Here is a 22,290-nt window from a genome sequence, read left to right on the forward strand (position 1 = left end):
GTGGACTATAACATACAATAATTTAAAAATCGGGTGGAATTCTATTTTTATGACCTTATAATGCCAAAAAAGAGCAACGGTCATGGAAAAACAGTGAATATTGTTCCTCAAGTCATTTTTCATGGCCCAGCAAAATTTTAAGCATTCCGGGTCCGGCCGTCCGGGACCAAAAATCTTAGAATCAGGCGAAATTTTAGTGTTGTGGCCCTAAGTTTCTAAAAATGAGTAACGGTAATGGCGAATCGGTGATTATTGTTCCTTAGATCGTTTTTGATGGGCCGGCAAAATTTTAGGAGATTCGGGTCCGGTCTCCTGCGACTATGTAGGAGGTGTGGGCTATAATACACTAAAATCTGGGAATCGTACGGAATTTCAGTTTTATGGCTATAAAACGCCAAAAAAATGAGTAACGGTCATGACGAGGTGGTGACTATTGTTCCTTGGGTCGTTTTTTATGGGTCGGCAAAATTTTAAGCGATACGGGTTAGGCGCCCAGGACCATGCAGGAGGCATGGGCTATAATACTCGAAAATCTGGAAATTGGGCAGAATTCTAGTATTACGGCCCTAAAACATCAAAAAATGAGTCACGATCATGGCGAGGCGGTTACTATTATTCCTTAGGTTGCTTTTGATGGGCAGGCAATATTTTTGGTGATCCGGGTCCGGGAGCTCGGACCATGCAAGTAGCGTGGGCTCTAGCAAACGAAAATCTAAAATGGGGCAAAATACCAATTATATGGCCCTAAAACACCAAAGAAAGAGTAACGGTCATGGAAATATGGTGACTATTGTTCCTTAGGTTGTTTTTCATGGGCCAGCAAAATTTTAGGTTGTCCGGGTGCCCAGGCCAGTGGGCAATAGCACACGAATATCTGGCAATCAGGCAGAATTCTATTTTTATGGCCCTAAAACGCCAAAACATGAGTAACAGTCATGACGAGGCGGTGACATTGTTTCATTGGTCATTTTTGATGGGCCAACTAAATTTTAGGTGATCCGGGTCTGGCTGCCTTGGCCCATGCAGGAGGCGTAGGCTCTAGCACACGAAAATCTAGGAATCATGCAAAATTCTAGTTTTATTGCCCTAAAACGAGTAACATGGCTAGGCGGCAACCCTTGTTCCTTAGGTTATTTTTTATGGGCCAGCAAAATTTTAGGCGGCCCGAGTTCGGCCGCCCTAGGTCACCTAGGCCCATGCAAGAGGCGTGGGCTAGAGCACGCAAAATTCTAAATCTCGCAGAATTCTAGTTTTATGGCCCTAAAACTCCAAAAAATAAGTAACGGCCATGGCTAGGCGGTGACTATTATTCCTTAGGTCGTATTTGATGGCCTGACAAAATTTTAGGCGATGGCGCCGGGGCCCATGCAGAAGGCATGGGCTATTGCATACAAATATTTAAAAATCGAGCTGAATGCCAGTTATATAACCCTAAAACGCCAAAAAATGAGTAACGGTCATGGAGAGGCGGTGACTATTGTTCCTTAGGTCAGTTTTGATGGGCCGATAAAATTTTAGGTGATACGGGTTCGAGCTCCGAGCCCTTGCAGGTGACGGAGCTATAACACATGAAAATTCGGAAATCGGGCGGAATTTCAATTTTATGGCCTTATAATGCCAAAAATCGAGTAGCGGTCATGGAGAGGCAGTGACTATTGTTCCTTAGGTTGTTTCTTATGCGCCAGAAAATTTTTAGGTGATCCGGGTCCGGTCACACGGGTCCATGCATGAGGCATGGGAGCACACGAAAATCTCAAAATCAGGCGGAATTCCAATTTTATGGCCCTAAAACACTTAAAAGCGAGGAACGGTCATGGCGAGGCGATGACTATTGTTCCTTAGGTATTTTTTGATGGCCTGAAAATTTTCTAGCGATTTGGGTCCTTTCGCCCGGACCCATGTCAGGAGGCTAGCACATGAAAATCTGAGAATCGGACGACATTCTTGTTTTATGGCCCTAAAACTCCAAAAAATGAGTAACGGTCATCGCGAAGCAGTGACTATTGTTTCTTAGGTCATTTTTGATGCGCTAGTAAATTTTTATGCGATCCGGGTCTAGGCGCCCTAGGCCATGCAGGAGACGTGGGCTATAGCACACGAAAATCTGGAAATCGGGCGAAATTCTAATTTTATGGCCCTAAAATGCCAAAATATTAAGGAACGGTAATGGCGAGGCGGTGACTATTTTTCCTCAGGTCATTTTTTATGGGTCGGCAAAATTATAGGCTACCCACATCCCGGCGCCCGAGGCCCATGCAGGAGGCGTGGGTTATAGCACAGGAAAATCTGGGAATCAGACAGAATTCTAGTTTAATGGCCCCAAAACGCCAAAGAAGAGTAACGGTCATGGAGAGGCGATGTATATTGTATCTTAGGTCATTTTTTATGGGCCGACAAAATTTTAGGCGACCTAGGGTCCGGTCGCCTAGGCCCATGCAAATGGTGTGGGCTATAGCACACGAAAATCTAGGAATCAGACAGAATTCTAATTTTATGGCCCTATAATGCCAAAGAATGAGGAACAATTATGGCAAGGCAATGACTATTTTTTCTTAGGTCTTTTTTGATGGGCCAAAAAAGTCTTAGGCGATTCACGTCTAGTCGCCGCAGGCCCATACAGGAGGCGTGGGCAATAGAACAAGAAAATCTAGGAATCAAGCGAAATTCTAGTTTTATGGCCCTAAAACGCCAAAAAATGAGTAATAGTCATGGCGAGACAGTGACCTTTTTTCCTTAGGTCATTTTTGATGGGCCGACAAAATTTTAGGCGATCCAGGTCCGGTCGCCTGGGCCCATGCATGAGGCGTGGGCTATAGCATACGAAAATCTAGGAATTTAACGAAATTCCAGATTTATGGCCCTAAAATACCCAAAAAAAATAACGATCATGGCGAGGAGGTAACTATTATTCCTTAGGTCATTTTTGATCAGCTCGCAAAAATTTAGGTGATACGGGTGTGAACACCTAATTTTTGACTATATTTGAATTTTTATCCCCTTCTACTATGTAAATATTTTCAGAAATTGAATATATATTTTTAGCTTTGTTACATTATTTTTATATATAGGGTAAAAATTAATAATAATTTAATAGGTCAATTATTACTAATAGTATTATTTTTATTTTTATTTTAAAATAGAATAAATTAAAAAAATCGAATTTTTTTTTAAAATATTTTTTTTATTTATTTTTTCATATGGGATTAAAAAAATAGGAAAAGTAGAAATATAGAATTAAAAAAATATAAAAGTAAAAGTAGGTGGAAATTTTTTAATAAAAAAAGAAAAAGAAAGTGAAAAATTAAAAAAAATAAAAGTAAAAGAAAGTGGAAATTTTAAAAATAAAAAGTAAAAGAAAGTTGGAATTAAAAAATAAAAGTAAAGGTAGCTGAAAATTTAAAAAAATAAAATAAAAGTAAGTGAAAATTAAATAAAAAAAAGTAAAAAAAGTGAGAATTTAAATATAATAAAAGTAAAAAATGGAAAATTAAAAAATAAAAGTAAAGGAAAGTGGGGAATTTTTTTTATTTTTTTTTAAAAAAAAAAGAAAAATGGGAAGTGAGAATTCTTTTTAATTAAAAAATAAAGAAAAATAAAAATAAAGAAAATGAAATCTGAAAAAATTTGAATTTATTTCTATAAATAGGAGAGAAAGGAAAAAAGAAAAGTGAGAAGGAGAAAAAAATAGAGAGGAGGGAATTGAGAGAAATATATTTTTTTGTTTCTCCTACGCTAAGGAAATTTTTATTCGTGTCATTCTTTCTTCCTCTTTCTTTCGAAAATCCAGCCTAAATTTCCAATTGAAAACCAACACCTAACACCTCATCTTCTTCCATGAACCATCAGCTGAAACTTACCCAAACACTAAAACAAAAGAGTTCAGTCGAGGTTCGAAGTTTCGTCGAGGTTCTTGGTACCGTTTTCGGTTGTGGTTAATTCGTACAAAAGTCCAGCAGAGCTTTGTTCCTGTTGTACCGAAGAATATTTAGCTATTGAAAGGTCCATTTCTTGTTCTCCAGTTTTCGGATTCCAATTCATATTATATTTGCTATAAGTTTGAATATATTTTTTCCCCTGTTTTGCTTAAGGATTGATTCACGATTGGTGTACTATTTCACATATTATTTTTGACGGATATTTTAGCCTAGTTGCTTACTGTTTTTAGTTTTAGTTAACTAGCATGCCTTGAATTCCTTGGTTAATTCTTTTGGTGTTAAGACGTGAGTTTTGCTTTACTTGTGTCGTTATTTTGGAATGATTGTTAGTGCAAAGAATATGGGCTCAAAGCTTAATTGGTAAATGAATTATTTTCTAATTGGGCCATACACTAATATCTTGAAAGATGAGTTGGATATTCACATGAAATGATTGGGCTTTAGGAATAACTTTTTACTGATAAGAACGATTGGATTAATTAATGTATTACTATCAGTTGGGACATATTTCTATAGATTATAAGATGAATTGAAAGAGCCTTTTGGTCATCAAGTCCTAAATGATCCATTAGCAATTAAGACATATCATCCACAAATAAATTTCATAATCTATGGCTTTCACAATAATATCAAATTAGTTTAGGAAGATAGAGTCATAAATATTTATAGCATGTTTTAGGCGTGATTAATAAATCATCGTGACTATGGGTATGGTTCCCGTGGCATAGTCATGATACATAAATCTCAACTCAAGTGTGCATTTCACGTGACTTGACTTCAATTTAAAATAATAATAATAATTAAAATAAACATGTTGTGAATCACGAGTACGTTTCATGTGGCGTGATTTACAATATGTACCATAACAACGAGTGTGCGACATCATGACTTGTTCAAATAAATTTCATAAATACTAAAAGGGATAAAAATAATTAAAACGGTTAAAAAGTAAAAAATGCAGAATAGGTTGTAGACATGTAATAAATCAGATAATTAAGTCAGGTATTAATTGTTAAGCGACCGTGCTAAAATCACGGAACTCGGGAGTGCCTCACACCTTCTCCCAGGTTAATAGAATTCCTTGCCCGGTCTTCTGTGTTCGCAGACCAGAAATAGAGTCAAATTTTTCCGATTTGGGATTTAAAATAAACCGGTGACTTGGGACATCATAAATTATTCCAAGTGGCGACTCTGAATCAAATAAATAATCCCATTTCGAATAATGTCACTTTAATTGAAAAAACTTCTCATTCCCTACCCCTCGAAAAAAAGGAGGTGTGACAACGGGTCCGGGCATCGGGCCCATGAAGGAGCTGTTATCTATAGCATACGAAAATTTAGGAATCGGGCGGAATTTCAGTTTTATGGCCCTAAAATGCCAAAAAACGAGTAACGTTCACGGCGATGCAGTTACTACTGTTCCTTAGGTTATTTTTATGGTCGATAAAATTTTAGGCGATCCGGGTCTGAGCGCCCGGGCCCATGCAAGAGGCATGGGCTATTGCTCACGAAAATTCGGGAATAGGGCAGAATTCAAATTCTATGGCCTTAAATGCCAAAAAACGAGTAGCGGTCATAGAGAGGCATTGACTATTGTTCCTTATATCATTTTTGATGGGCCGCAAAAATTTTAGGCGATCCGGGTTCGATCGCACGGGACCATGCAGGAGGCAAGGGCTATAGCACACAAAAATCTGGGACTCGGGTGGAATTCCAGTTTAATTTCCCTAAGACGCCAAAAAAAAGAGTAACGGTCATGGCGAGGCGTTGACTATAGTAACTTAGGTCGTTTTGATGAGCCGGCAAAATTTTAGGTTATAGCACACGAAAAGATGAGAATCGGGCGGAATTTCAGTTTTATGGCACTAAAACGCCAAAAAATGAGTAACGCACATGGCAAGGTGGCGACTATTGTTCTTTAAGCCGTTTTTGATGGGTTGGCAAAATTTTAGGTGATCCGGGTCTGAACGCCCTAACCCATGCAGGAGGCGTGAGTTATAGCACACGAAAATCTAGGAATCGGGTAGGAGGCGATGACTATTATTCCTAATATGATTTTTGACGGGCCGGCAAAATTTTAGGCGATTCGGGTCCGGTCGCCCGGATCCATGCCGATGGCGTGGGCTATAGCACATGAAATTCTGGGAATCAGGCAGAGTTCTAGTTTTATGGCCCCAAAAATGAGTAATTGTCATGGCGAGGACTATTGTTCTTTAGGTGGTTTTTTATGGGCCGAAAATTTTTAGGCGATTCAGATCCGGTCGCCTGGACCCATGCTGATGGCGTGGGCTATAACACACGAAAATTTAGGAATCAGGCGGAATTCCAATTTTATGGCCCTAAAATGCCAAAAAACGAGAAACGGTCATGACGAGACAATTACTATTGTTCCTTAGGTAATTTTTGATGGGATCCCAAAATTTTAGGCGATTCGGGTCTGGTCATGAACAACAGTCATTGATTTATCATGATTGTTCCTCGTTTTTTGGCGTTTCAAGGCCATAAAATAGAAATTCATGTAGTGCCTTATCTTTAAGTTGTTGCACACTACATTTTACAATTAGACCTTTCTATAATAACGTTATCGTAAGGATACTTTTTGGTCATTATACTGAATGGTGTTATACTCTTATAATAGCATTTGATCTTTAAATCTTGTTTGGATGTTATAGACAGTTAGGCAAAAAGTCATTTGTTAATAAAAGAAAATAAATTGTTTAAATTAAAAATCTCAAAAAATGTTCACGTTTCATTCATTAATTTTTTTAAAAACAAAATCTAATATTTTGTTAATACTGGTTGTATTTGTATTTAAAGAAATACACTCCCTAAAGCACATATATACGTATTTTAAAACTAATTGAAAATTAAAATTTGTAATTTTAATGAAATAGACTTCTATAGTGAAATATATTAATAGAGGATGATTGTTATAGAGATGACCGACTATATTGATTTTACGTTTTCTGGGCAAGTAAACTCAATTTTCTTATTCTTTTTTTTACTTTTGGTAAGATTGTTTTACTCTCTTCGTGAGTCTACCCGGCGCAAATTTAAATTACTCCCGTCAATAGGCTTTGGATACAAGATGGTTAAATAAAAAAGAACTTGGTTTTCTTATAATGTCTCTGCAGGGAAGGCACTCTAGATAAACCCCTCTAAGGGTAGAGGGAAATTGGTAATTAGGTTAATGTTTTTTTACATATTTGCATGTCACTGGTCGACATATAGATCTTCAGGCAAATAAACAAACAAAGATGCCAATCGTTTTCATGCTTGGAAAAGACATTCAATTCGATCAGAGCAAGCATAAAAGAACACAGTCTGACCATTTAATTAACTCTAACAGATCCTTCAAGAGAAAATTATTCAATAAATTCTTTCACATCTAGGTTGTACGAGATTTACGATTTAACTAAACCTCTTCTAGCTCATGTATAAATCTCTCCAACTTGCGGCTTAATGGGCTTGATATCTCGCAAAACATTAGAGGTCTAACACATGATCCCTAATGTTTTGCAAGATATCAAGCCCATTAAGCCACATGTTAAAGAAATTTATACAGGAGCTTTAAGAGGTTTAGTTAAATAAAATGCAGTAGATGTGATAGAATTTGTCGAAGCCTTCCTTCATTTTCTCTGGAACGATCTTTCAATGTTATTAAATGGTGAGGAATGTTCTTTGATGCTTCCTATTGTAAGGGATCAAATCGCAAGCAACTTCAAGCATCATAGCAAATGGTGACTTTGCTCATGTATCCGCCTGCGGATCTATATGTTGACCGGGAAAATTGAGTGATATGAATATAGTAAACAGTTCTCAACTACTAAGAGTTGTCTCAAACTAAAGAGTTCTCTACTAGTAACAGTCACCTCCAAATCTCCTCCTTTTCTCGCTGCTTCCTCCTCCTGGTTGACAAGTAGATGGTTGCCTGCCAACATTTACAATATGCTGTTTAACTCACATTATTAAACACCGCTTGCAGTCTTGCTTAGCAGAATTCTTCTAATTCTTGAAAACACAGGCAAAGGCGTCTGTGCTCTGTAAGGCAAACTGTCAAGTCATGCATAGAATGCTATATACTCATTAAGGAAATCAATGACGATAATATTTGGTGAACAATATATACCTCACCAAAACTGTCATGTACACTTAAGACTTTCAGTGAGCAGTTACTAAGGTGAAAGCTTACCAGTCCAACCGCAGATATAACCAAGCATCGCCAAAACATTATATCCTCTTGACTTTTAAGGCCGAAGAGATCAACCAAAGAATGAGTAGGAACTGCAGCATTCCCTCAACATCGCATTCAGCTACATTTAAGTTCTTAAGCTTTGAGGAGTGCGCCCTACATGTCCATCGCTAAATAATTGAAGTTCCAGGGCTGGTTTTCAGTTCACCAGGTCTTTTCAAATGAGAAGCATCCTTTCAGCACGAGAAGAATCATAAGATGCAATGCGTGCACACTACACAATATACACATGTATAAATACTCACGGGCCTACATACCATGTCTTCGACAATTTGACAAGCAGGTCTAAGAAGCAGTTGGGGTAATGGCAGATCATTTGCAGTAGAGGAGAGTTCGAGAGGATAAGCATCTTAATTCTTAGTATGGGGAGCTTCATGTAGAGGAAGAGGAAGGGAGACCAACATCGTCAGAAACCATGTTTTCGTTTTTTCTGACCTCTGCCAGCAGAGAAAGAGCCAACAGAATGCCGTGAATTAGCAAGCTCACGTGGAATAGCAGCACCAGATGTTTTAAGAGTTTCAACCAACTCGGGGAACAATTTCTTATTCTCTTCATTCACAAAGACAATTGCTGTACCTTCCTCTCCCATTCTAGATGCCCTTCCAACCTGGTGCACATACTCCTTGATGGAATTTGGCATATCAAACACAACAACCTGTTTCACAGTCAACAGATCGATTCCTCGACCCAACACCCCTGTGGCCACAATAACAGGAACTTCTCCAACTAGAAATGACCTTACAATTTCTCTCCTATCCTTCATTGATTTCTCACCATGAATTGGCAATGCTTTTAGCCCTGTACTAACTGTTATTGCTTCAGAAAGGAGATCTGCTCCAAGTCTAGAACCTACAAATACAATAACTGGTGGCTTGTAATGCTGCTTGCTCATCAAAATATCGAAAAGCTTTTGCTTCTTCCGCTTCGAGTCTACCCAAATCGCTAACTGCTTGACAGCCTGATTAGGTTTATTTGGCTTCCCAACAGAGATGACAGTGACCTTTTTCACCATTGAGCTTGCCATCCGCTCTACTTCTTTAGGAATTGTTGCAGAATACATTAAAACTTGAGGTTGAGACAGAGCCGTAAAAATCTGCATCACCTGCTCACGGAAACCTCTTTGGAGCATGCAATCTACTTCATCAAGAACAAGAATTGAAATAGTATCCAGTTCAATCTCGTGCTTCGTTAAAAGGTCAATGAGCCTTCCAGGAGTTCCCACAATTAAAGACACTCCCTGCTGGATGCGGTGGAGCTGTCCCGCCATGGCATCACCACCTACCACCAATGCAGTTTTGAAGGGCAAACCCTTCCCTAGCACCTTGGCTTGATCCTCTACCTGTATGCAGAGTTCTCTAGTAGGTGTGAGAACCATAGCTAATGGTTTCTGCTGGTTTTGGAAATGCTCTTCATTAACTTTTGCACATCGAGAAACTATAGGAATTAGAAACGAGCCAGTTTTACCAGAACCAGTCTCCGCTGAAACAAGCAAGCTTTTCCCTGCTAAAGCAGCAGGAATTGCTTGCATTTGGACAGGAGTTGGCATTTCATAACCAGCAACTTCAATATTCTCGAGAAGCTTCTGAGGTAGCTTGCAGGAAGCAAATGACAAGACGGGAGGTGGTGTAGTGTCTCCCTTCACAACAATATCAAGTTTCCTTCTCAAAAGTTCAGTCTGGTCAGTTGTTAGTGGTTTCACTTCAGATTTATCATTATCCCTAACATAATAGCACTCATCAGTTGCTGGTAACTTCACAGGACATGGACGAGCAGTTGGTTGCCGCGATATTGCAAGCCGCGACAATAATATACCTTTGCATTCCAAGCTGCAAATATCATCATCAGTCTCATCGCAAATGTACTCACCATAGCGGCCACATATAACACATCGAGGCTCGCCCGCTAACGCTTCCCTTTGGTCCCAACACCTCTCCTTTACATCATCCTCTGAAACAGACATCAAAGCAGCAGTCCCATAAGCACTTAAACCATTCTTTTGCTAACATCATCATACGAATAAAAGGGTAAAACAATTACCAACAAATAACCAAAAGAGAAAAAGGAAAAAGAAGCTGTATAGTATTCTTTTCAGCTTATTTTGCAGCTTTCTCTTGAAATCTCAAACCTTTACAGCATTTCCTTACATTCTTTCTGTTAGACTAATGTTAGCCATAGTACTTTCACACAAAGCTTCAACTCAAGATCTTTAACAGTAAATTGCTTCCAATAAGTAAGCCTATCAACACATAGTCAAGGAGCAGAATCCCCTAATTGGTAATTGCTACGCTAATTCAGCAACTAAAGCTGATGAACAAATTTTTTAAGAAAAAAACGATTTCGGGTTTGTTAGGAAATTACCTGCGGCATTACTATCATTTTCTGCAGCTACCGAGCTTTCCATGGCTCAAATACTCCAAGTACGAAGATCCTCAATAAATCTGAGTCTTGTAAAATTAGAAAATACTATTAACCAACTCGAAGAAAAAAAAATTCCAAATCATGCAGATTGAAAAATTGGGAAAATTGGAAGAAACTAAAAAATCTACAGACCAAGAACGTACTTCTCTTCTGGATTGCTAATAACGATTCTTTTTTCCTTTTTTTCAGCTTCTGGGGCAATCGGGAACTATATATGTTTTCCGGGTTGTCGGATCTTAGATTGGGCCTTTCGGGTTGGAAGTGGAGCTAAGTTTGGGAATTATCGCTATAACCCCTTTGTTTTAGATAAAACACAAAAGAATCCTAACATAGGAGGTTAACATTTTAGCAAAATTAACCTAAATAGTCGTTCTCCCAACTGTTTAAACTAAAAATAATCAACAAATATATAATATAAATATAATTTATGTATAATATATGTAAAATTAATGTATAATATAAATATAGTTTATGTATAATATATGTATAATTGAATATATTCAGTGCATAACCTATATATACCAATTAGAAAAAGTAAAAAACAAATTTATATCGCTATTTGTGTAAAGATCCCAACATTTAATAGGTTAATATCATTATTTATATATTTATTAGTTTGTCCACATGTGCACCACATTTGTTATTTGCCTAGTTATGGGAGAACAAAAAACTAATTTAGACATGATGTTTATACAAAAGCAATATACACACGACATGTGTTTCATATATAAACTTTTATCAATTAACCGGATGTGCTTAGTTTTTTCAAGGAAAAGAAATGAGGAATATTATAGATACAAGTATACAACATTAGGTCAAGATGGTGTTTGGATTGGCTTTTGAAAAGTAGTTTTTAAGCTAAAAGCCAAAAGCCATAAGTTGGTTAATATCCAACTTTTGGCTTTTGGCTTATTTTTGTACTTTTTATGCTTAAAAGTAAGTGATTTTAAGTATTTTTTATCATTGTCAAACACCACACAAACTAGAAAAGTGCTTAAAAGCGAATAAGCACTTAAAATACGCCAATCCAAATACTCACTAAGAGTATGTTTGGATTGGCTTTTAAAAAGTAGTTTTTAAGCTAAAAGCCAAAAGTCATAAGTTGGTAATACCCAACTTTTGGCTTTTGGCTTATTTTTGTACTTTTCATGCCTAAAAGTAATTATTTTTAAGCACTTTTTATCATTGTCAAACACCACACAAACTAAAAAAGTGCTTAAAAGTCAATAAGCAATTAAAATAAACCAATCCAAACATCCTCTGAGTCAGAGACTATTTTCTGTACCATCCAATTGAGGTTCGAATGGCAAAAGGTAAAGGATGAATAAAAGAGTTTATATTAATGACATAAGTGGTGATCTCTCGTCTGTGCTGATAGAGAAGAAGCTTCCCGACTATCTTTCAAAATAAATGAGCAATCACTCAGCAATAAATACAAACTAAAAGGGGTCAAACACTGCATTTTGGAATGTATTTCTGATGATTAAGAGCACAACAAGACCATCTGCCAATGACGAAGTTCGTGATGGGCTAAAACGGCCAAAAAATACTCCTAACATGGTATGATATTGTCCGCTTTTGGCCAAACTCGAACGGTTTTTCCCAAAAGGGCTCACACCATTAAAAGATCCCTACATTATAGGTAGACTCCCAATCTTTTCAGCTACCAATGTGAAACTTTGTTCGCATACTCATTAAATCTAACGGTATACTAAATTTAATAAGAGGATGTCACCCTATAAACATCTGCTACTAGAGATCCTTTGGCATATAGCAGTTTTGATTGTATGAACAATTTGAATATAAGTTACAGTTTGACAAGATTTGATTATGATTTAAAGTTTTAACATAACAAATTGGCGTTAATCTGCGTATACAACTCTTGATCACTTCTTTTTGGATCCATCTACGCGTACATGGACGAAGAGAATCTTGTTGTAGCCCCGTGAAATTCTGATCTTGTCATCGGTATATCTGCAGTATACAAATGGAAATAACAGGATTTATTAAGCATAACGATCGATGACAAACAATAACAACAACAACAACAAACCCAGTGAGTTTCCATAAGTGGCGTCTGGGGAGGGTAGTATGTACGCAAACCTTACTCCTACCCTGGGAAGGCAGAGAGACTGTTTTCGATAGACCCTCGGCTAAACTAACGATCGATGACAAAGTTCAGGTAAAATAGTTAGAAAGCCAATGTTATCTCTGCAATAGATATCTTACAGTATTTCTATGGTGAACTTGCTTTCCATTTCAACTGGAATTCCATATATTCCGGCCACGAATGCTCCATCATCCATTATGACATCGTACGTGTTACTACCGGATTTCCTGAATTAGAAGATAAGCTATTAAGCTTAATGACATTAGAACCTAGCAGTTTTAACTTCATAATGTCGTATGCCAGAAACAGAAGTATTGGCGCGTGGCATCAGAACCTAGCAGTTGATTCTTAATGAAAATCTTAATATCCTCAGATTCTATAGCTAGCATTGCTTCATTAATTTGATTGGAGACGACAACCATTTGCGAGTGGCATTTACCAGGGAACTTACTCATATTTTCCAGTCATGGAGAACCTAATCCCGAAGAATATCTCAACCAGGAACTTCAACTGTCCATTTGGTTTGACAATCTAAAAATAAGAACATCATAAATTCAGTATAAAACAGAATTAGTAACGATACTAAAGCAGCAGACATAAGAGAAGAATGAAGAGTCTTATGCACCTGCATGCCCATGAGACCATTGCCAGCATTTTCAACCCAACTATCTGTCTCAACCTGACAAGGAATGAACGCAATAATTATATGGCTGAATTAGCTTTCACGAACAACTCAGGCGCTAATGAGTGAAAGCTTAATTCACAAGAAGAGCTTTACTTAGCATATTTAAAAGCATATGTAATGCCCTACTTTAAAAGCCTCAAGCCGCTGACAATAAAACAATGGGGTAGAACTTATCTTTTCTTCATTTGTGATAGGCTTTAACTTAGCCCTGCAGCAGCTCAACCTACTTATGTTCTTCTAAGAGGTAAAGATCTTGTCTTAGAATAGTGTTAACGTAAAATTCTTAACATAATATCGATCATCTTTGTCAGGTTCAGAAGTCCATTTTGCTTAGTTGCACAGCCACCTACATCATTTCCTTGTCTTTCTCAAAATTTTGGGTTTTGTCACGTTCAGAATAGCTATTGAGGAGGAAAATCTCACTATCTATCTCATTCTTTCAACTGTTCGTGTCGGCACTCATTTGTTGCGCTCTATTAGACTGTATCTAATCAGATACTACAGTTTCCATGTGCTATAAATTGCATTGTTTAACCTAGTGAACATCAGTCTTATTCATAAGCAAGTTTAGAATGGTGTGCTTTTCCATTTGTCAAACTTTTAGAATTCGAAAGGAGAAGAAAAGTTTGAGTGGACAGATACCTGTGAACTCCATACCATTTGCCACTCTCCCACAAGGAGTTCCAATTCAGGATTTGCTACATTTTGGTTCAAGGAAATAAATTCCTCAATCGCCTGTTAATTTCACAGCACGAAAATTATTAGCAAATTGCATTACAGGATCGTCGACTATCTATAGCATGATCTTCACCGAAAAGTAACATTTGTACCTTTTCAACACTTGTACCCGTTGAAATTGATGAAAGCAATTTTTGTCTTGGTTCAGCTTCCTTTTGCAGCACAAATGTTGTTCCCTGCACTATAGCAGTATAGCTTGTGGACCTTAAACGCTTAACTGATTACCCGTTAAAAAGGAGCTGTGAGATATAGCTTACTGGCTAATATGCATCACGTATATCATATAACAGTGAGGAATAGCAAAGACGATCATGAGCTAATTATTATGCTCTCCTACCTTGTTTCCTCTTGAAATACGGAGATTTCCAGATGGGGATAAATACGTTGTGTCTAACCAGCCCTTAGCTTCATCTCCCAGAAGTCGAAAAGGTACAGGGTATGGAACCTTGACGGGTAGAAATTTGAATGAAAAGGCTGCTCTATCAAATTGGAAAAGGATTCGTTTTCCATCTTTGATTGTTGCAAGTGCCTGAAGAAAAAACAAGATATATATATTCAGTAAGATATCAATATCAAAGAACCACATTACTTTCTACTTGGATGTTTTCTTCTTTTTAATCTTTGCAGCGTCTCCTCCGCTAACAACCCCCCCCCCCCAAACAAGGCGGCGCGCTTCACCCACCAAAATAAAAATATTACAGTTTGAGCAGAAATGGAATAAATTTGATAGGACAGGCATTGAGTTTTTCTGTAAACTTTAGAACAAAGTCATAGTTATTCAAGAAAATAGGATAAAAGATTCATACCTCTACTTTCAGCTCACCTATTGCTTCAGAAAACTTTACGATGTTGGATACACGTGGATCATTCGTTCTAAGGAACACTTCTTGAAATACACTGAATGAATCTACCCCAACAAAAGTTCTCTGCAAAGTGGTGTTCAAGATTAGGCTCGGATAGGAAAAATGACTATTTAAAAACCTCATTATCGCTATAAAATCTGTTCTTTTTTATCATTTGTCCTGAAGAATACATAGAAAATTTTTGCTGGCTTTATAATGCAAGCTCAAGGTTAACTAATTAAAACTCTTTCATATTTTTTCATACAAAAAGAACAAATTAGCTCAAATGCTTATATTCCATTGTAGCGCTCAATTCAGCCCCATTAGATACGATTAATAATCTAGGTTTCCTGTCATAGTGAACTTTGTAACGTCGCTTTACTTTAATATGTTGTTGGGTTCATGATTTATGAATGGTTAGGTCCAGAATCCATATCACGATATACAGCTATTTAGCATCTCAGTGAAATCAATGTTCACCACTATTTCTTCTTTTGAACTTTCTAGCCTGAAATTTGTCATCAACGACATAAATGTAGACAGTCAATGGTATAGCAAACCAAAAGGTACAGCACTTAACCTGAATAGGAGACGCTGATCCTGGCCTAGTCGTGAACATCAGCTGCCACCGACCCTCAATCAAACTCGAGCTTGTCTATATATGTTAACAAATTTCAACATCACAAGGAAAGTTTAGCGGCAAACTTTCAAGTCAAAATTTCTTTTCCTTAGTCACACATTGCACAACTGGAAATTGCAGAAGAACTTTTCCTTCACATACAGCTAAGATTATTGTATAGAAACTAATAAAAGGGTACAAGGGTATAAGAATTAACAAGTCTAATGAGTTCTCAAACTCATGAAAGCAAAAGCACCGAAAATAATACTCACTGGTTCAGAAACACCATCCGATCCTTCAAGAACTTTAACAGCGCGTTCAACCTCCTGCATAGTCATAAAAATTACTTCAAATTATTAATCTCACCTGACAATCGTGTGTATTTTTATTTCTTGCATTATATCACTATATTATCCTATGGCTGCACCAAATAACCCCTAAAAGATTAAGATTAAAAAGAAATCATAACTCATTTATATGGGTAAGTTTGCTTCTATTTAACTCCATTTCATAATCCATGTACTCCCCTCTATTCCATTTTATATGACATTCTGTAATTTTTGGTAAATTCCAAAAACTTTAACACGTTTCTATATTTGAAAACTCTTCAACTTTAAATTTCTCATTTTGTCCTTGATGACATGGTCTTGTAGCCATAGAGATGTCATAAAAGACCATAAATTCTAAAGGTTATTTATATGTGCCAAACATCTTTCTTTCTTTGTTGAACTTTGCCCCTAATCAAATTACGCCATATAAATGAAAAAATGGAGTATTATATGATATCCATATTATAATCTATCATTATACTATCTTATCACACCCTGGGATGCGGCCCTTTCCCAAGTCCTGCGTGAATGCGGGATGATTCGTGCACCGGACTGCCCATTGTATTATCTTATCACCTTAATAAACTACATTAATAATAATAACTACGCCTTAGTCCCAAACAAGTTGAGGTCGGCTACATGAATCCTCACTTCTCCATTTAAGCTCAACTCATGTTGTTATCATACAAAATAAAATAAAAGTGGATCAAAAAAGTTCAAACAAACTCATAATTCACGTATATCAATAAACGCTTCAAAATCTATACTAAATAGAGCAGAGTTAGAAGTAAAATTCAGAAGAAAAAAAATAAAGAATTGGGAAAAATATGTGAACTGACTTGAAGTTGTTGAGGAGAAGCAGAGCGACCACGACCTTGAATACCAATAAGAGCTTCAATTAGAGCATTTTCTTCATTACTAAATGAAGAAACTTTGGCTTCTTTTTGGTCTACAACAGAGCATAGCAGAATTCTCTTCTTGTTTTGCTTTTTCTGACCAAGAAATTGCTTGCAATAATTGTTTCTACTTAAATTTATGGAAATTTGAGGCCTAAATCGAAGACCCAAATTACCAATTTCCATTCTTGCCATTGTTTGAGAATTTTGGAGGGAGGTGTTTGTGTGAGTGACAATAAACCGTTAAGGACAGCCTCAACGAACTTTTTCAAGATTTTTCATATTTGATTTGCTATTATTGGGATTTTCTTGTCGACGTGGAGAATTCTTGGCTACACACGTGGCATATGTAGGCCATGGCAATATCTAGAGAAATAGTTCCTTTATTTGTATTTTTCAAAAACTATGTTTTTGTTATAAAATAAAAGCAACTTAGTAAAACATGAACAAGACATGTTGTTATGAAATAAAAGCAAGTTAGTAAAACATGAACAAGGAATGGAGATAGAGAGAAGGAAGAGATTTTCTTCTTCAATTGTGTGTATTTTCTTATCTATTACAAGGCCTTTATATAGGCATGAAAAGTGAAGAAAAATATGTCATTGAATATGTCATTAAGTATAGAAATATGTCATTGAATATGTCATTAAACATTTGAGAAAATCATGGAGGAAGAGTAGACATCCACCAAAATTTAATTTTTTTTTATAACACTCCCCCTTGGATGTCCATAGATAATGTGCCTCGTTAAAACCTTATTAGGAAAAAACCCTATGGGAAAAATATCCTAGTGAAGGAAAAAGAGTACACATGTTTAGAAATTCGCCTTTTGGTTGCCTCGTTAAAAATCTTGCAAGGAAAACCCAGTGGGACAAAATCTTGTAAGGAAAAAAGAGTACAACGCGTATTAACTCCCCCTGATGAGAGTATCAATTCACATCCTTGAGCCTTCGCATCCCAATTTTGTACACTAATTTCTTGAAGGTTGACGTCGGTAGAGATTTGGTGAACAGATTAGCCATATTATCACTTGAACAGATCTGTTGCACATTGGTATCACCATTCTTTTGAAGATCATGTGTGAAAAATAACTTTGGTGAAATTTGCTTTGTCCTATCCCCTTTATAAATTCTCCCTTCAATTGGGCTATGCATGCTGAATTGTCTTCATACAAAATTGTGGGTAGTTTGTTACACTTCAAATCACATTTGTCTCGAATAAGGTGTATTATAGACCTCAACCATATACATTCTCGACTTGCTTCATGAATAGCAATTATCTCAGCATGAAGTAGCCACGATTGATTTCTTAGTCGATCGCCAAGATATGGCAGTGCCTCCATATGTAAACACATAGCCTATTTGAGATCGAGCCTTATGTGGGTCATATAAATACCCAGCATCGGCATAACCAACAAGATCGGGACTACAATCATTGCCATAAAATAATCTCATATCGGTAGTCCCTTTTAGATACCGCAATATGTGTTTGATTCCATTCCAATGTCTCCTTGTAGGAGCAGAGCTATATCTTGTTAAGACATTAACTGAAAAAGTTATGTCAGACCTTGTAATGTTAGAAAGATATATTAGTGCACCAATTGCACTAAGATATGGTAATTCGGGGCCAATAAGCTCTTCATTATTTTCATGAGGTCGGAATGGATGTGCTTTATCCATATATAATCGCTTTAAAATCATTTTAGTGTATGCTGATTGATGGACAAAAATTTCATCTTTCATATACTCAATTTGTAGACCAAGACAACATTCTGTCTTTCCAAGATCTTTCATTTCAAATTCTTTCTTTAAATAGTCAACCGCTTTAGGAAGCTCTACTGCTTTAGGAAGCTCCCTAGGAGTTCCAATGATATTTAAATCATCAACATACACGGTGATTATAACAAATTTAGATCCAGATCTTTTTATAAAGATACAAGGACAAATTGAATCCTTCTTGTACCCTTCTTTCAACAGGTACTCACTCAGGCGACTATATCACATGCGCCCTGATTGTTTCAATCCGTATAAGGATTTTTGAAGCTTTATTTAATAAATTTTTTGGAAACCTTAATATGCTTCAGAACAATTTAAATCCTTCAATGATTTCTATTATACACATATCATATTTTTCTTGTATTGCCGGATTAAAACCTGAAATGGCGACATCCACCACAGGAGAACATGTCTCTATATAATCAATGCCAGGATATTTACAAATTTTCTTGTGACACAAGTCGTCTTTATGTTTATCGGCTTGACCTTTTTTTCGCACAAGAACGCATTTATACCTCCATTGGATTTATACTTTCAGGTGTTGGGACTATCCGTCCAACTTCATATTTTTCAGGTGAAATCAATTTTCATTGCGTATTTTTCATTTGGCTAATCATTTATCTGTCCAAATTTCATGATAGATTTGAGCTCAAGATCCTCGTCAATATTAATAATATTGAGCGCTACATTATATTAACAATATCGTCGACGATTATTTTATATCGGTTCTACTATTACCCAATAAAGACATAACTTATTGAGATCTCTTTATCTTATTATTTTTAGGTTCCTGAGCCTTTCCCATAAGGTCTTATGAAGTGTTATGTCGTGGTGCTCTTCTAGAGCCCTTGCCTCCTTATTATGACCATCTTGAACATTTGCTCCTCTCCTTTTTTTAAGGAGTTTTATCTTTGGAACCGATTAGTCTATTATGCTTCATGCATGCCATAGACTCTATTCATTATGAACTTTATTTTATTTAGAGCATTAGCAGTTGAATATGATATTTAACTTTGGGTCAGCAAATACGTCTGGCAATATTTTGCAAATGAATTATCCCTTGAACTTCAAGTTCACATTTTCTCATACGAGGATCTAGATGTACTCATAATAATTTATTACATGCATTACTTTTTCAGCTGCCCATTTTCTCCCCCTATTGTTGGGATTACCGACACATATCCCCAGCCTTATTTGGGGATCCATCTTTGTACATTGTGGTAGAACAATTAAATCATATAACACATTCATATTTCTAGATGAAAATTATTTGGTTCCTGACCCTGAACCGATTGTGATAGGGAGAACTTATCTTAATTTGGCTAGATGCGTACAAGTGCTGTTGTATATTAAATAATACATCACATACCAAATTTTATTTTGGCAATTTTGTTCTCATAACTAATGGTTTAGCTATAATTGGAGGCATACAATTTCTGCTAAACCAACTTGGATTTAAACCAGTATTATCAAGATAAAATAATTATAATTTATATTTTGGAACTGTGCTCTAATAATTTGAGCAATCAATCTTGCAAAAGCCAAACTGCAAGTTGATAACAAATGCACATGTGACCAAAGAATAGATGCATCTATTAAAATCATATAATAGTAAACGGTCGACATGGCAGGTGATTGAGCCCATATATTTATCACCTTTTATTAGTTCCAGAAATCAAAGGATTCAATCCCAACTTTAACTGATATATCATGAGAATAAGCAGCACAAGAGAATTCTTGAAAAATCTTATATTTCTTCAATATATGTCAATGTAATTCTCAATTAATTTTTCGCATTATAATTGAACCGAGATGGTCAACCGGTCATGCCAACTAATATTTATTTTAGTAAACCTCTAGTTTACTTGTGACATATGATTCCATCATCATGCTTATATTTGTGTAGTACAAATAGAAAGAAAATCGGGTAATCTTTCATATTTATCCGTTATGATTATAGAAATATAAAAATATTCAATATTCCTTTCATTTATAGTCTCAATATGCCAACCACTTTGACTTATACATTTGAAACTCAAAAAGTTTCTTTTGAGACTTTACAATATCAATGTCGTGAATACTTTTATTCATCCGGGTAGTAACAAATTAATTTTTTCGAAGCTCTTAACAATTTTTGTACTACAAGATCTTTTGTCACATCATTCATATAGTAAATATCTCCTTCATGGAGAAAATTATATCATAATAAATTGTCATTGTCAAAATCATCATAAGCAAAGTCATTTTTTGCTTTAATTTTGCCTTTAATAACCTTCTATAAGGCACAACAAAATATATATTTTTTTGGCGTATCACATGTACGCGACCAATGACATATTCATGTAACCACACAATAATATTTATTCTCTTTATTTCACTCAAACCTCCCTCAGAGGTGAGTTGTGTGGTATTCATCCAATCATGCATTGCATGTCTTTATTCATTACTTTTATCACATATTACAACATTCACCTTTAGGAATGAGTCTGCATTCTCAATGCTTATCACAAGTCACATTCTCTTCTGCGTGCTTTATTATTTTGCATACCAATTTGATGGTAAACATTGCCTTCACATTTTGAAGAACTATTATTATTATTGTGAAGGCAATGTTTACCTCTTGAGTTAAACTATTCATAATGTCATTTGAATATAATTCTCAATAATAGACTTTCATTTACTCAAATCAGCTAAGTAATTAGTGTCAAACAGATATATGAAAATACAAAATAATATTGAAAATTCACATGTGGTCTTTGCTACAATAAGCTTAATTCAAGATGAAAGTGATATGACTAGAACATTAAAGATAAATAATGTATCAAATAGAATAATATAGTACTACTAATTACCATGCACTTTTATGGAAACTAAGTATTATGCTCTCTAGAAAAACAAAGAGATATAGCAGAACCTTTAATTGAAAAAATTATTGACAATATTTTTAACATTAATGAAAAAATCAATACTGGAATGACTCTACCATCTTGTTGCCTCCCACATCAGTTATAAAATAGGAGCAGTTATGTATTTTAAGTCACAAGAAAGTAAACCCTTTTTTTTATTTATTTAATGGAGTGTACTAAGAATATCGTGTACAAATAATAAAAAATTGGGTTGCAGAGATACAAACTCACTCAATTTTTCAATATACGAGAATTAAAAGTTTTGATCGGCCAATGCTAATTCAAAATATTTTTCCATTTGGATCGTATATTTATTTATCAATAACGTATGCTAGTTATGCTATTAAGATTACCCGAGAGAAATTTACCTCACATTACCTTTTCAAAAGTCAGAATGGCGCATGATGGTCAAACATATATTTTATAAGAAAATATTCAGTTAAGGGAAACTTTACATAAGGTTCTTGCTTTTTTTTAACTTAGGAACCAAAGTTCCTCAAATGACTTTGCAAAAGCTGTAGTAGCTCCCCAATTTCTTGTACTTCTTTTGGTCTTTGGTTTAGTACGTAACTCTTGACTGCATCATTATATACTTCTGATTCTTATAATAAGATCTATATAACCAGGATACGAGATGAAAGAGATCAGATCAAACTTACAACAAATATTAAAAACTCGTTCATTGAAATGGATATTGATAATGCAACAAAATAAAATAAGTAAAATATGGAGTAGTAATTAGTTTACATTTAAGTATTTTCCTTTATAAAGTAAAACACTTAAGA

General features: G+C 35.8%; 2 protein-coding genes across 9 annotated transcripts; both read right to left on the minus strand.

The window, feature by feature from the left end:
* Positions 1 to 7,027: 7,027 nt before the first annotated feature.
* LOC107788661 (DEAD-box ATP-dependent RNA helicase 41-like) lies at positions 7,028 to 10,841 on the minus strand. Of its 8 annotated transcripts, none has more exons than XR_012695093.1 (3): positions 10,546 to 10,785; positions 8,445 to 10,134; positions 7,028 to 8,360 (listed from the first exon to the last, which is right to left on the minus strand). XR_012695093.1 is itself a non-coding variant. In XM_075222248.1 (3 exons), exons 2-3 carry the CDS (start codon positions 10,586 to 10,588, stop codon positions 8,594 to 8,596), a joined length of 1,584 nt encoding a protein of 527 aa, XP_075078349.1. In that variant the 5' UTR covers positions 10,589 to 10,631; positions 10,749 to 10,841; the 3' UTR covers positions 7,028 to 8,593. The 8 variants fall into 8 exon arrangements, 4 of the variants coding, with proteins under 4 accessions (XP_075078349.1, XP_075078348.1, XP_075078350.1 ...); XR_012695090.1 differs by having other exon boundaries at positions 7,028 to 7,866; positions 8,128 to 10,134; XR_012695092.1 differs by having other exon boundaries at positions 7,028 to 7,976; positions 8,128 to 10,134.
* A 1,452-nt stretch (positions 10,842 to 12,293) lies between these two features.
* On the minus strand, positions 12,294 to 17,094 carry LOC107788662 (putative plastid-lipid-associated protein 12, chloroplastic). The gene is made up of 11 exons (XM_016610360.2): positions 16,768 to 17,094; positions 15,872 to 15,925; positions 15,561 to 15,635; positions 14,945 to 15,064; positions 14,476 to 14,667; positions 14,231 to 14,314; positions 14,043 to 14,135; positions 13,341 to 13,394; positions 13,167 to 13,246; positions 12,835 to 12,942; positions 12,294 to 12,579 (listed from the first exon to the last, which is right to left on the minus strand). The coding sequence occupies exons 1-11, from the start codon at positions 17,017 to 17,019 to the stop codon at positions 12,492 to 12,494; spliced, it is 1,200 nt and encodes a 399-aa protein (XP_016465846.1). The 5' UTR covers positions 17,020 to 17,094; the 3' UTR covers positions 12,294 to 12,491.
* Positions 17,095 to 22,290: the final 5,196 nt, after the last annotated feature.

The sequence above is a fragment of the Nicotiana tabacum genome, chromosome 9 (genome assembly GCF_000715075.1).
Source record: "Nicotiana tabacum cultivar K326 chromosome 9, ASM71507v2, whole genome shotgun sequence".
NCBI classification, from domain to species: Eukaryota; Viridiplantae; Streptophyta; class Magnoliopsida; order Solanales; family Solanaceae; genus Nicotiana; species Nicotiana tabacum.